We start from the raw sequence: 15,256 nt of genomic DNA on the forward strand, positions 1-15,256 counted from the left end.
CCTCTGCCCAATCACTCTGCAATTGGGGTGGTGGCCTCCACCCATTAGGCACTACCACCCACCCCACTCTTCTGGCCCAGATCCCACTTTCTGCCCCCGATCTGCCCCAAAGACACTAAAACTTCAAAAATTCACCAAAAATCAGCCCTTTGCCCAATCCCCCTGAAATTTGGGTGGTAGCCTCCACCCATTAGGCACTACCACCCCACCCCACTCTTTTGGCCCCAGGACCCATTTTTCTTACCCGAATCAATTCGGATTCGGGTAAATTCGGATCCAAACCGATTCGGGTGAACAAAATTCGGGCACAGAACACGGGTGTTTTGGTTCGGGTCCGAACCAAAACACCGTAAATACTGAATTGCACACCCCTGATTGCTACCACAAGACCAGCTCTCCTCCCAAGCTGACAGTAAGGTATGCCGATTCAACATGTCTGTTGGACTGCCGTGACTGCATAGCCCTAGTACATATACTGATCTCTGAAACACGGTTAAAGTGCAGAACTAGCTAATGTAATTTTTTTCAGTTGTGTTAAACTGTAGGACTCTGACATGCAGTGTGGAGGAATATACCAGTCCTATGTGTCTCAGACAGGATGCTGGAAGTCAGGATTTATTCCAATGGCACTAACTATTTTCAATGGCTTGATTATGGCTCTTTTGATCCACTTGTTATGGTTAAATGCAGAGTTCTCTCCCCACCCCGCCCCCCGCAAATAATCAAATGTGAACCTCAGAAAATATAGGTTAGCAGAACTGTAAATATACAGTTTTAGAAATGTATTTAGAAAGTTATGTCTGAACTCTGCAGGAGGGGGCGATCTAAGTCAGGTTTCATTGTATGAGCTTGAATAAAAAGGAAAAGATGAGAGAGATATAAATCTAATGGCACATGGAAAAAGTTGAGGGAAGAATATAGCTATAATTTATTGTAAAGTTTGTACTAATGTCATATTTTCAACAAGTATACTAGAAAAAGAAATGTGCATTAACATCAGTTATAACCAATATTTTATACATATCCACATTTCTTTCCTGCAGTACATATACAGAGAGAGGAATGCCCCTGACGCTTTAAGCCATTATACATTGCCAATTCTTCCTTCTGCTTTGCCAGAATTCACAAGTTCATACCAGTTTGTTGAATACCACAGGAATTGCGGGTGTCAGTTTACAGGTCCCTCTTTTGTAGCCTTTAGTTTAGTAGCTTAACTCATAATAGATCCACCCATCAGTTGTATTATACTGTAACACAGCCATTTCCTGCCTCCTCCTCCTTCTCCTCCTATGGCATTTCAGCCTGAAGGCTGCAGTGAGGCTGAAGTGCACATTTTCTTATGCAGTGCTGCAGTTTAAACAGTGTTGAAAACAATGCTTCGAGTAATTGTGGAATCTGCTGCAAATATCCCTAAACATAAGTTTGGGAAACCAGATCCCATTGTGTCAGTTATTTTTAAAGGTAAGGAAAGCTAACTTGTGACATGTGGTTTGAGAAATTGTATTTTGATATCTGTCAAGGTGGCATTTTTATATTTGTCAAGGTCAAAAGAGTACAATAATTGTGACAGAACATTTTAAAAGATCTGTTTATTAAGAAAGTAGTTTCTCCTACTTTGCCAGTATATTATTACTGTCTGGAAACTTGTTTGTTCTAGAGAGCTTTCTGTCTCTCTGCTGTTTAGGTTTTGTCTGGCTCATTCTGAACATCAGTTTTTTTATGTTTTATTGCTGCTTTTAATATTTTTGCTACTGCTTATTGTTGATTTTTGCTTTATATTTTTTCTTAGCTATGGGCATCACCATTTTTGGAGAAAGCAGACATAAATCAATCATTCATTCATTCATGACATTGACAAGATACAGCTGTTTAAAAGGGTGGGAAGTGCCGGGTTGACATTTTCAGGAGTTATTCAGAACTCTCGGATCCTCTGCCGGCTTGCCTTATCTGCACCTGGGCACGGAGGGAGCTCACCTTTAGTTTTGATAAAGGTGTGACTGGGCTACACTTATAAACAACATTGCTGCAGCAGAGATGAATTTTGATTGCAGTTGTTTAGTTGGCGTTTGATTGAGTTTAAGGGCTTTCTACAAACAGGGATTTCTTTTATTTTTTGCTTTAATAGTTTGTTTTTTTCAAACATTTCTCTATATTATGGAACATCTTGAGGCTTCTTTGCTTTTCAGACACAAATCTTTGTGTTTATCAAATTAACACAATAATTTGTTATTATAAACAATATAATATAAAGCAATTGCATTTATCCAGAAGTATGAACAGGATTACTTTCATTTGTGGTGCAAATGTTTCCATGGATTTCAGAAGGTATTCCTTCCTTTCCCCACAATTTCAACAAGGGTTGGTTGTAATGCTGTTACTTGCAGAGTTTGTAAGATTAAAATACCTTAGAGCTCACCAAATAGATCAAAACAGACCATGACCAGAAGGTTGGGTATAATATTCATGAGAGTATCATTATTTGGATGCACAGGCTAAACAGAAAAGTGCCATAAGTATTTGTAGGGATAAAATTAGCTTGGCTCTGCAGTAGTAATGAGAAAGTTGGTCTGTCTCTTGATACCTGGAAAAAAAGATTGCTGGAATTTTAAAATGGCATTTGAGACATATTTTCCTTTGTTCTGCACTCTTGGTTTTATTTTATTTTTAGTTTGTCTTCTTGTCATATTTTATAATATTCAGTGCAGTCCTTCTGTTCCACCCCTGCATGAAACACTTCTCAAATGATGCCTTGCGAAATAAGAAGTTGTGGCTGAATGACCGCCTAGTTAAATATATCTTATTCCTTATTTTGTATAACAGTTGGAAACCAAAGTCTATTTTCCAAAATCTGGACTTCATTTTGTGAAAAGACAAAGGCTGTTAAATGACATTTGGGATTTATTTATTAATCATACTTATGATTCACACAGTCCATATCTGAGATTGTTTTCAAGCTATATTGATTTCTCTCTCTCAGTTAACTAGTTTTTTTTCATGGTGCATTATGTGTATGGGACGAGTTAACAGTGAGGCTAAGGGAAGGGCCAAACTAGAAGTTGTACATTGTTTATATCCAAACCCCACCCCCCACCCCCGCCCCAATAACACAGCAACAAGCAGTTTTGAGGGGGATAAGATTTAAATCAGGAAATGGTGTGAGGAAAATGAGAACATCCTTTCCCCCCACGAATGCTGCTCTGATTTCATCCCTCAGTACCTGCTTTTAATAAATAAATTGGGACGTCCAGAGCCTGGGTTCCTGTGTAACATACAGACCCCATTCGGATATAATGCCAAACCAGAGGTAAATATGCAAGAGGTTTGAGTTGGTGATCATCCAAAAACTCTCATGAGGTTTGGGTGAGACTAAGCACATTTGCACCCAGGGGAAGGGGCTGGGTCCCCCTTACCCTACTAACTTGTACAGAATCTAGAACAATACTACCAAAAATCGAAGGGGCAAATTCTATCTCAACCTATTCCTAGCAGTCTCATCCTATCCATCCATACATAAGCACTCATACACGGGATAGAGATAGGGGGAGGTCTGGGGGAAGGAAAAATAAATCCCTGGAGAAATGGAGAGGGGGGCATGCGTCTCCTGACATATGGACTGGTGTGGGTGTGTCACAAATGGTCATTGCCAGTAACAAATTCATTCTGCAAACATATGAGGAGAAAGTAGAGGGAATGCTTCTGCAATCTATCTTCTTTAACCAATACAAGTGAGAAGAGAAGGGCCCAATCCTCTCTTCCCAGGGAAAGAAGGGGGGGCCCCCACAAGACCCCTCCTCCCCGACTGCAGAAGACAGTGGTGTTAGCAGCGTGAGGAAAGGGCTAAAATGTCTTTGCCCTGCCGAGGGTGGGTGACCGCTGCCGAAAAGGCACAATGGTGCTGAGCACACTCCCTTCAACATCGTGGCCAATGGTTGCAGCTTGACTAGCATGCTGATGCCTTGCCCACAGTCTGGCGACGCCAGCAGAACAGAGCTTGCTGGGATGCAGACTGGGTGGACTAGGAAGAGGGAGGGCTTCCTCTGCCCGGAAGCTGGAGGTTCCCAAGCCGCAGCTAGTCAATCGTCTGTGGCATGTTGCCCAGCTTCACAGATTAACCACAGCTTTGTCTACCTGAGGTTTCACGCTAGGTCAAGATGGGGCCACAGTTTGGACACAATAAGGCTCCTATCCAAGATAGCTTTGGTGTTCAAACTGTGTTCCTAATGACCCTGGAGTTTCTTAGAAGGCGAGGTTCCACCATGAGAAGCTCAGTATGGCTGACATCTCCTGCTAATTAGGCAAAGAGGCATCTTTCAAAGTGGAGATTCCCCTTATATTTAGCAGGGAGAGAGCAACTGGACCTGTTCAGCCCCAGTACAGCATTCTCCCAGTGGATGTTGCTGGTGTCTCCCTTTTATTTCTCCTTAGATTGTGAGTCCTTTGGAGACAGGGAACCACATTGTTGTTGTTCTTTGCAAACCGCTTTGAGAGCTTTTAACTGAAAAACATGTTAGAGGTTGTTGATTTTTACCCACAATAGGTAAAACAGCAGAGCACTAAGGAATGAGCACACACTCCAGTTACAGAGTAGGTAGCAGAGGATGGTTCAGATATTGCAGCTATTTAAAGAAAACACATGGAGATCCTTGTGTGACTAAACACTAAATGTTTATTGGTTAAATACACTTAGATAGGAAAGACCTATCTGTAATCTAAAGGACTACATAGTGGATAGGTAAAAAGAGAGAGAGACGTTTCCATCTGCTCTCTAGAAGGAAAGGAAGGATTGTGACTCAGCACAGGAAGTGCTGCAGAGTCAGTTCAGGGGTCATAGAGTAGGGACAGATAGGGAGACCCTGACTCACTGTCTCTACTCCCAATGCCCCTATTGGTCATTAGGACAGTTGGTGCAAAAGGTCAATGCATTGGAAGTTCATCTCCAACAAAACAGTATATAAGTAGTAGTAGTAGTGACATGCTTCTTTGAAAGGCAGTTTGTCCACCGTTATTACAATCTTCTTCTGCGATTGAAAGCTTCAGGAAAGTGTTTGGTGTGTTTTGAGGAGTTCTGTCAGTTTGTGCATGGTGACTTGGCTCCATGACTGATTGTGTGAAATGAATATACCCAAGAATGCTCTGCAACACTCAGGAGTTTCTTGCAGACAGATTGCTGTAGAAAGGATTCCCTGAGTATGGGAAAATGCTTAAAACCCTGCAAAAGATGTTTTGCTCCTCTTCCTGAACTTCCCCTGGCATGTTCCAGTTTATATAAAATCATATGGAAAGCGTGAGATATTAGATATCTGTATAATGAACCAGTTAAATGTTTCTTCCTGTTATTATATGTAGATTGGTAGGCTTTAGATTATTTTCCTCCATGTACACAAGGGGCAGCGGGGAAATGCTTGACTAACAAGCAGAAGGTTGCCAGTTCAAATCCCCACTGGTACTATATATTGGCCAGCAGCAATATAGGAAGATGCTGAAAGGCATCATCTCAAACTGCGTGGGAGGAGGCAATGGTAAACCCCTCCTGTATTCTACCAAAGAAAACCACAGGGCTCTGTGGGTGCCAGGAGTCGAAACTGATTCGACGGCACACTTTACCTTACCTTACACTTATGTGGCTGAAATTAGGATAATTAGGATAATTAAAATGCAAGTGGTATGAATTGGTGGGTATGTTTTGGGGTATTTCAATGTTCTTTGGGCCAAGGATTCCATTAAGGTTAGATTCGAGGTCTGATAAGATCCCAGGCTTTCAGACATTCTAGCCTCATGCTGAATTAGTCAGACAACTGGTTTTCCATGTGCAAATTTAAATTAGATTCCTGGAAGAGACGTTGTAAAAAAAGGTCAGAGGTTTTTCAGATGAATCAACTCCAAATTACATTTTTCAGGAAAATGGTACCAGAATGGCTCCAATAGCAAAATCTTCCAGGCAGGAAAAAAGCAACACAGTCCAAAGTTGAAATCATTTTAGTGTCTTTAAGGGGCTAAGATGTGGGTGGTGTTTATAGGATTGGAGCCAAAAGTGTGAGTAGAAGCAAGTCCAGTACAAGCAAAACATGGCCTAAGGTGGAATTTTAGTGACGAAGAGAACATGTGGCAGTAAGCACGGAGGAGAGGTCCAGCAATGGAATGTGTGTAGGCAGCACTCATCTGATCACAAGATTCTAGAGGCAAATAGCAGTCAATGACTGTTGCAATTTCGCCATACTTGTCCCTGATACATCTAGCTGGAGACAGATGGAACTTCTCTTTATTTAGTTTAAAGGTGTATATGCCACCTTTCTACCCCCAAAGGCTACCCAAGGTGTATCACAAAGGTAAAACAATAGAAAAATACACATTTAAGAAATAAAAACAAATACTTTGGCTGTAACTTTGTCTGGATTGTGCCCAGGGGTGTAGCTATAATTGAGCAAATGGGTTCAAAGAACCTGGGGGGCCCCAGTTCCTGGGGGCGCCCCAGTTCCTGGGGGCGCCCCAGCTCTATCCATCTGCATTTTCTTCATTATGTACCTCACTCTGAGGGGCCGCCAGGGAGAAGGGTGAACACAGGCCCCCTCTCCCTTAGCTATGCCCCTGATTGTATTTTACCTCCTTTTGCCTCCTAAGCTAAACTCACATATAAGTTGAGAAGATTCCTTCAATAGCATGTGTCATTACAAACTTGCAATAAGGATTAAGAGCACAAATTAAAAACTGTTATTGTTTGCACCTAAACAAGTATGTTATCATTATTTCAAACTAAAAATAGCACAGATATTGATATTTACTTCCTTTGTTCCTGGAAGTATATATCTCAGCTGAATTTGTTTGATTAACAGCACAATCCTAGGCATGTTTATTCAGAAATAAATCTCATTGTGCTCAGTGGGACTTACTCACAGGAAAGTGGACATAAGGTTGCAGCTACCAATGAAAGGAGAGTATATGAACAGGCACAGCCTACGTCCTTGCTTCAGCAAAGCTAATATTCCCTAGTTTATAGGCTCGTTTCTCAGACTTCCCATAAATGAGTTGCGCTTCATGGATTCTCTAGATTAAACTGAATGATACAAAAGTAAAACAATGCCTCATTCACTAGTGCTTTTGTGTCATTCTATGGGGAGTTCATGTAGCTTGGTGGCTAATGTGAGTTGAGAAATCCCCACTTTAAATCTCACTTCAGCTATGCTCTCACAAGTTGGCCTCAGGCAAGCCTAAAGCAGTCTCACTCAGATACATTCTGTCTGAAATGCAGGGGGCGGGGGGATACTAATGCTAGCCTCTGCTGCAAGATGACAGAGATAATGTTTGTGAAGTAATCTGAGCATTTTCAATGTGCTATATAAATCTACATCATATGTATTATTATTGCATAGATTACCAGCATTGATGGTCCTTGGTTGGATTTGCAACTGGGCTGAATTAAAGGATAAAGAGGCTGGATGTTCACCCTTCTTGTGAGATATTATATCTCCTGAAGCCACATTATGTTTCCTAATAGCATATGACTAGTTACTCCACCCAGTCAGACCCACACCCATATAAGCAGTTGCTCCATCTTCCATTTCTTCCTTAGTATCTTTTGCATGCCATGATCATAGTTCACCTCATCACGTGGGCCTATGACTAGTTTATACTTTTTCAAAACTACGATCCACTTACCACAGTTCTGCTGTGAAGAACATTTGGATTGTCATATAAAGAACATTTGGATTGGTAATCATGGTGACACTCTTAGGTCACAATCCAACACAGAATTAAGGCACAATTAAGCACAATGTCATCCTGACTACTGAAGTGTCCATGCTTCAAGCAGCAGCAGGAACGCAGTAAGAGCCCACACATTTCTGCTTTGGCAAAGCAATTCCAGAGCAATGGGCAAATTAATAAAATATTTGTGCTCTTGTGTAATTGCACTCCTAATTCAGAGCACAACAGAGCGGCATGCAGGCTCCTGCATCCCCTAGCTGCTTGAACTGTGGGTGCTTTTGTAGTCAGGATGTCAGCTACTGATTGCAGAGTGCCAAAGCATATTCTGTGATGGACTCTGGCCTTGCACTATAATTTTTCTTACATAAACAATATTAGTAAAGACTTCAACAGAGGTTAGAGATTGTTTCACACAAAGAGTGGATATTATTCCCTCTCAGTCTTAAAATAGTAATTCTTTTCTTGACCAAGGAATGCTGACTGGTGATAGTCTTGTCTGTCCAGCTAGGAGTATACCTGGCTTGTGACAGTCACTGCTAATATGTGGAAATAACCATTTTTCTCGAAGATCATTTGTGTAACTTAAAACCTTTCTAACTTTTAAGACTGGAACTCGAATTCCTATTTCTTATCAAGTGGAAATTAACATAACAGTCAGTTAGATAGCATTTTATATTTTCTTTTGGTATGTTTGCATTTCTGTTACGTTTTCATGAATACATCTTTCTTTTGTTTAATGACCCTCTCTTTGTCCTTGTGTTGCTCAAAGTTTATGTCACCCATAAAGATTCCCTTAAATGCTAAGAAGCCAATGGCTGGGTTCAGACATAGCACAGAACTGTGGGGTCCAATGGACCTGCAGTTCCGCATCCCCACCCGCACTCACCAATCTGTATTCTGTCCTGACAGAAGGACAGCCCGCACAGCCAATGGAGTGAGGGAGGAGCTTCCTCTCTCAACTCCGGTCCTGTTGGGCCCACACTGTGGTGCCAGCATTCAAATGTAGTGCTGGCATTCAAACGTAGTGCTGGCACCACAGAAATGGAGTCTCCACTCTAACCGAAGGTTCAGTGGAGTTTGGCGAGGGAAACTGCAGGTCAATTTCCCCCTGCAGGTCAATTTCCCCCGCAAATTCCATTTCCCCAAGTTCAGATGTTTGGGTTAGGAAACCAGAGATGAAGGGACCTTTGGTTTCCTATTTCATCTGAATCGGCCATTGTGACTTATATAATGTGGAAGAGAAGTAAGTGCTGGGTTGAAAAATCACCCAGATGTGCAGACTCGTGTTAGCTCATTCCTGCTATGGATATCCAGGAGTCCCCCTACCAATTTCAAGTAAGCTGATGGCAGCTGCGAGAATTAGTCCTTGAAGTAAAACTTGATTGATCTAGTCTTTCTCGTGAGTGCAATGAAGTCACACAAAGAAGTTCTGAGAATTAAAATGTGTAGAATCACCCAGAACAGTCTCTTGATCATAACAGGTACAGTCTTATTGTATTCATTAAAGTTTACTCAGAAATTAGATCCAATAATTTCAATTAACTACTTCAAAGGAAGTAGGCGTAACTTTATACAACCAAAGAATGTAGTGTGGGGCTACCAGGAAGGGGTAAGGCGAAGCAGAGCTGAAGGAGTTATAGTTAAATACATGTGAATTGAAAGGGGTAATAAAAATACAGCCTTCTCCACTATGGACCTATATAATAGGCTCGTTTCCTTGCCAAAGGAGAATGGAAGGCTACTGCTTATTCTGTTCATCATTTCTTCTACTGGAAACAATGAGCTTGTGCTAGTGCACTGTTTTGACATTAAATGAAGGTTTAAGCAAAAGGACTTAAAATACTCAGTTTAAAATGATAGCATTTACAGTGGGTATTTTCCTTTGCAGACTTCAGCTTTACAGTCTTTTGTGGTCTGGCATGAGTCAGTATCCTGCACAGGATTTATTTTTTTTAAAGTTAATTCCTGTTAAAGGAATGTGCATCAATTCCCTCCTCCTCACTGCATAAGGCCTAAATTGTAAGCAAATGCCCTATGTACACAGCAGCAGAGAATTATCATACACAAGAATGGTGCAGACTGACTCACTCAAAAGGAGAAGGGTGGTGTAGAAGAGCAAGCAGCCTGTCTGTGGCCTTCCTGTTCCATCATGATTTCCCCCCCCCAGGGTTTTTGAAAGATGGAGTGCAAAATTATAGATAGAAGCTAATATGTTTTGGATATCCTTATTTTGGTCCTGCATGTTTCTGCTGGAGACTGTGTGCATTAAGAATGTGTATTGGATTTCAGAAATATCTAATTTCTATGAATTTTCCACATATAAAAGGCATTTTCCAAGTTAATTTATTATATATTTTGAAGAATTTGTTTGCTTGTGTGAGATAAAGTCATACTTCCCGATGATCTATAGATACTAACTATTGCATGAACAAGCCTGCCACAAATTTGCTGAATGCACTACCTTTTGCACCAGAATATGCACAGTGAAAATTTAAGGATAGTTTTTTGATAAAATTCTGAATATCATATTTCCTGATTACCCACAGATACAAAATTCTGCATGAACAATACTGCCACTTAAATTAGCTGAATATACTACTTTTTACACTGGAATATGTTTTGGGAAAATTTAAAAACGTTCTGGTATTTTGTAGAAGAAATTTTGAATATAATCATATTTTAACTTTTACTGTTCTTAACACCCAGTAATCAGATCAATACTTTCAAAATGACATCATGCCCAAGAAAAGCAGAAGATCTTTCTCAGATTTAGATTTACGATGGTTTAGATTTACCATATATGGTTATTATTCAATAACATTAATAATGTTTGAAGTTGAAATCCTAAAAATTTCAAACTGTTTTTTACTTCCCCTTTTTCAAGCACATTAATAAAAAAATTCTATTGCATATATTTAATTTCTTGAACTTTCCTATAAGTATAATCTATGCAAAATGATTATACCCAGTCAATGATGGGCTTCACTTACTACCAGTCATCTACATTTTGTGCAATAAAAATGACAACCCTGGAAAACTATTCTGACCGCTAGCAGTAGCAATTAAGGCAGAAGGTAGAGTTTCCCAGTATAAGAATAAAAATTAATAACAAAAAGACTTAGATGGAAGATGAAGTTAACATCACTAAAGTCACATGGAATAGACTGTGGGCCAACTTGCATGACTCTTGGGTGCATGATTGGCAGCTTTACTTTATATCTGGGCTGATGTTTCCACCAACAAGGATCCAGGTGTGATTGTGACAGAACAGTTATCTGTTCTGAGCACTCAGCCAAAAGCACAAACTGTAATACATCATACCATTGTGGGATTGTTTGTGGTAACTGAGCTCAGTCAAGGTGTGCCCCTGGCACAGCACTCAAACAGCAGCTTGACTTCAGATACACCAGAATTATTCTGTAAAAAATTATCAGATACGTGCATCTATTACTTATGTAAGTAAGAAAAAATAAATAAAAAGTTCACCAGAAAAATAAAAGAAAATATCCATCTAGGAAGAGACAAAGAAACAAAAAAGAACCTGGCCATATACTAGGAATTATGTAAAGTAGCCTTGAAATATGTATTTTGTTAGGGGGAAGCTGATTGGGAGCATATTTTATAAAATACCCAACCCAAACCAATATAATCCATTCAGCTGTTTGATTAGAATGGACATAGTTGCCTGTTAGAATGAAAAAGCATATTTTAAAATACTATATGTGGTATTTTTATGTTTTTTTCAGGTAAATAATCACATTTTTGTTTGTTGTAGATGAAAAAAAGAAAACAAAGAAAATCGATAGCGAACTCAACCCTGTTTGGAATGAGGTGACTTGCAATTATGATTAATATTTTGCTTCTATAGTCTATGATATAGCATAGTATGTGCAGCAATGTTCAACATTGCTTCCTGCCCTGAGAGGTTCTGGACATTGTGGAACATGGGGATAACAAGAACACACACACACTAGATGTTCAGATATCCTAGAGTTCTTGGCTCTGATTTTTAGAGTGGGAGTAACCATATTACTTGTGGTGGCAACCTGCAATGGTGAAGAGCCCATCCTACTTCTGTAACATTTGCATGAATGAACATTTCAGGAGTAGGAGCTTCACACTTTAAATCTTTGCAGTGAGGGGACATATTTTCAGGACTGCTACCCTACCTGCTGAACAAATAAGTCCTATTCAGACACTAGGGTCATTCACATAACCACTTGGGCTGGGGAGGGTGGGGGGAAAGCAGGATCATACTTACCTTCCCCCACATGACCACACATTCCTGGCCAGCCATGCCGTGTGTGCACCCACACAATCCACGCCATGGCGAGCTGCATGGCACTCTGAAGGTTAGGGGAGCAAGGCCCAGCTGCCAGGAATCCCATGATGCACCATGAGAGCAGTGTGGTGCATTGTTGAAATTCCTGAGGCTGGGTCACTCCTTTCCCTGGCCTCTATGATAATAATGGTTGCCAGCAGTCTAAACAGAGCTGCAGGCAGCCTGTGCACCCACACAACTGGGTGATGGAGTAGGAGTGGGTCCTCCATCACATGTGCCCTCCTACCTCATTTTTAGCTCAAGTATAAAACCCGGGCTAGCCGGCAAAGGAGCACTGGGTTTGGTCCCAATCCCAGCAGTTCTCCTGGCCAGCCCTACCTGAGCTAGCACTACCCTACCTGGGTAGGACTGGTCATGAGGATGACCTCATTATGTTGCCTGGTATCTGTACAAATACCTATTTTTGTGTGAATGACTATACATGTGTTCATTTTATAAGTGAACCTGGGTACAGGCCTTCTCATATGCAGGGTACAGATAGGAAGTGTAGTGCTGTACATTATTCATTGAGCATAATGTTTTAATGACTGTGCATATACTGCACACAGATTGTATATGTACAGAACATCAAGTGTGAATAGGCCTATAGCAGTTCCATATTTGAGAGTGTCTGAACTAGCTCCGAGATATGTTCAAAGGCACTTCCAGCCTAAATAGCCAAGTGCAATATAGTTTGGATATATCTAATAATTGGCTGACATGCTGTACAATCCTATACTGATGTTTCCAACCTGCCTAGGTTGCTGCATACATGCAAGGCAGCCCTGGTGGTGCTGTGGAGACGGGCAGTTGCACAATGACCTAAAATAGTGTTCAGGGCACTTCTGCAGCACTACTTTCATGTGGATGTACCCACACATTCATTTTAGTTGTCTGAGCAATTGCCCACCTCTTCAACACTGTCCCCCAGGGTTGCTTTTCACATCGTCAGCAGCCCTAGTGGAACAGAAATGCCAGCATTGGATTGTGCAGCATGTTGTCCACTTATTTAAAATGTTAGAAATGTTTCTTCAGGAAAGATTTTTAATGTGATTATTAATTTATGTTGTATTTCAGTTACAGTGGCTGTTCTGATTCTCTTTACACAGATTCTTGAGTTTGATTTGAGAGGAATACCTCTGGATATTTCATCATCGTTGCAGATTGTTGTGAAAGATTTTGAAACATTAGGGCAGAACAAGTATGTTGAAATTATTTCTTAAACACTTTCGTTCATTTATTTTTCAGTGCAATTTATTTTAAGCAAAAAGTGGCTTTAAAAATCAAATCAAATTGAATTGATAAATTTGATTCAATTTGCTGAATTTTAAAAACTTCAGATATTACTGGATTATTTTACTATCATCTTTTCTGCTTTGTATATCAGTTGGCCTTTCATCACTATTTCTGAACTGTCAACTGTGTTTGAAAACCTTTTGAGTAAATGTAGAGTAGGATCCAGACTAGTAAGCCAGGCATTTTATGGAGAAAAAAGGGTCAGCCTCAAACTAATTGCAATAAAAATGAAATTTGGGGGGGGTTGTTGGTTTTTTGTGTACTCAGAAAGGTATCCAAAGAAACATATCCAGAGTCTACCCAAATCTGAGTGAGGTATTTTTTGGAGAATGCTTTTTTTGGACCACTCTTTCATTCAAAGCAAAAAGGACTTAGAAAAAAGTGCATATCTGGTCTGCTCTCGGTCTAATTCATTTAAAACCTAAGCCTAAAATGTACCTCAGATTAAAGGTTAAAAAATGGTTATTGGCTGTACCATTAAGCTAAGATTCTATTTCAGATAGCTTAAATTAGAAATATGTAGAAATGTCCAGTATATGTTTAAATGAAGAAGGAACTGGTGCTGCACACTAGGGATGTGCAAAACCAGTTGGTAGCAAACTGGGTTCAATTCAAACTGGCCCGGTTTGACCGCTTCAAACTGGACTGGCCTTCTAAAAAGCGGGGCTGGTCTGAGTTCAAGCCGAACTGGGCCCAGTTTGGATTAAATCAGTTCACCCGGTTCTACGTGCTTGCAAAGGGGAATCTGGTAAGGATTCCTGTTTACAAGCAAAGGGTGGGAACCCTATGGAGTTGAAAAGGGAGAGTGGGAGCGGGTGGGAGGTTACCTTAGACGCACACTGTGGCTCCTCAGCAGTGGCAGGCCAGTGTCACTTAGGCCCTGCTAGCATGTCGTCCTATCAGTAGGGGCTGGTGGGGGCTCAGTTTGGGCCTCTGCGCAAGGTAGCTTTGTAATGCATGCAGCTGTGCTAAAGCAACAGTCGTTTTGTTTGGCAAATGTCAGTCACCTGTCCTGAACACTGCCTCCTACAAGTGATGCATTCAAGTTCCACTTACAAAGAGCTCATTATCAGTCAATAGTATGGAGGCAAGTAACTTGGTAACATAACCTACTATTACCCAAGAAAATGGGTTGGGCAAAATGCAATGGAAAACGTATTCCAAAGCTCATGTCACAATCTCTGATACCCAGATCTTACATTGAAATAATCACATGTAGATGCTCCATTGGATGCCGATCCAACAGCTGTAGTTGTTGGAGGAGGAAGGTACAATGCCCCACAGCATTCAGCACAATCATACTGAGGTGGAAAATGAGTACATTTTCCTGCTGCTGAGTACAGCAGCTTCTCGTCAAAAATGTCACTGAAGTTGTTATTTTCATGAAAGTGATTCCTAACTAGAAGAGAGTCTTCTGGTTCGGGGTGTGTGTGGCTTGAGGTGGCCCAGGACCTCACTTTGAGGTGTGGAGCACCAGTTTCTTGCTCATTTAAGCACATGCTAGGCATTTGTGGCTGGGGTGGTGCGGTGTGTTTGGCAACATCCTATGCAGAAACAAACCATTGGATCAGGCACTATTCATCTATGTAGTGGAGAGCCAGTTGTGTGTGGGTGTGATTTGAAGTGACCTAAAACTAAATTTGGGTCAATCAGCACCAGTTCCTTATTCATTTAAATATATACTGGGTATTTCTGGCTGGAGGGGGAGGGCAGTGTGTTTAATAATGTTCTGTGCCAAAACAAAGCATTGCATCAGACACTATGCTGTAAGGTCATTCACATGACCTACCTGCTCAGAGCTGTGGAGTGCTGGTGGGGCGGGCAGGCGCTTACCTGTCTCCCCGCACACAATCGCCAGCTCATCTAAACCCTGCTACTCACCATGGCACACGAGCTGTGTTGCACTGAGTGGCAGAGCCAGCAGCCAGAGGAGGAAGT

General features: G+C 41.0%; 1 protein-coding gene across 4 annotated transcripts in view; it reads left to right on the forward strand.

Moving 5' to 3' along the window:
* The first annotated feature begins 1,314 nt into the window (after positions 1 to 1,314).
* MYOF (myoferlin) overlaps positions 1,315 to 15,256 on the forward strand; it is a 137,583-nt gene continuing 123,641 nt past the window's right edge. For all 4 annotated transcript variants that reach the window (XM_053310744.1, XM_053310745.1, XM_053310746.1 and 1 more), the window contains exons 1-3: positions 1,315 to 1,461; positions 11,477 to 11,532; positions 13,132 to 13,223. In XM_053310744.1, coding sequence (XP_053166719.1) covers positions 1,374 to 1,461; positions 11,477 to 11,532; positions 13,132 to 13,223 — 236 coding nt within the window. In that variant the 5' untranslated portion in view covers positions 1,315 to 1,373. The remainder of the gene's footprint in view (positions 1,462 to 11,476; positions 11,533 to 13,131; positions 13,224 to 15,256) is intronic.

The sequence above is a fragment of the Hemicordylus capensis genome, chromosome 3 (genome assembly GCF_027244095.1).
Source record: "Hemicordylus capensis ecotype Gifberg chromosome 3, rHemCap1.1.pri, whole genome shotgun sequence".
NCBI classification, from domain to species: Eukaryota; Metazoa; Chordata; class Lepidosauria; order Squamata; family Cordylidae; genus Hemicordylus; species Hemicordylus capensis.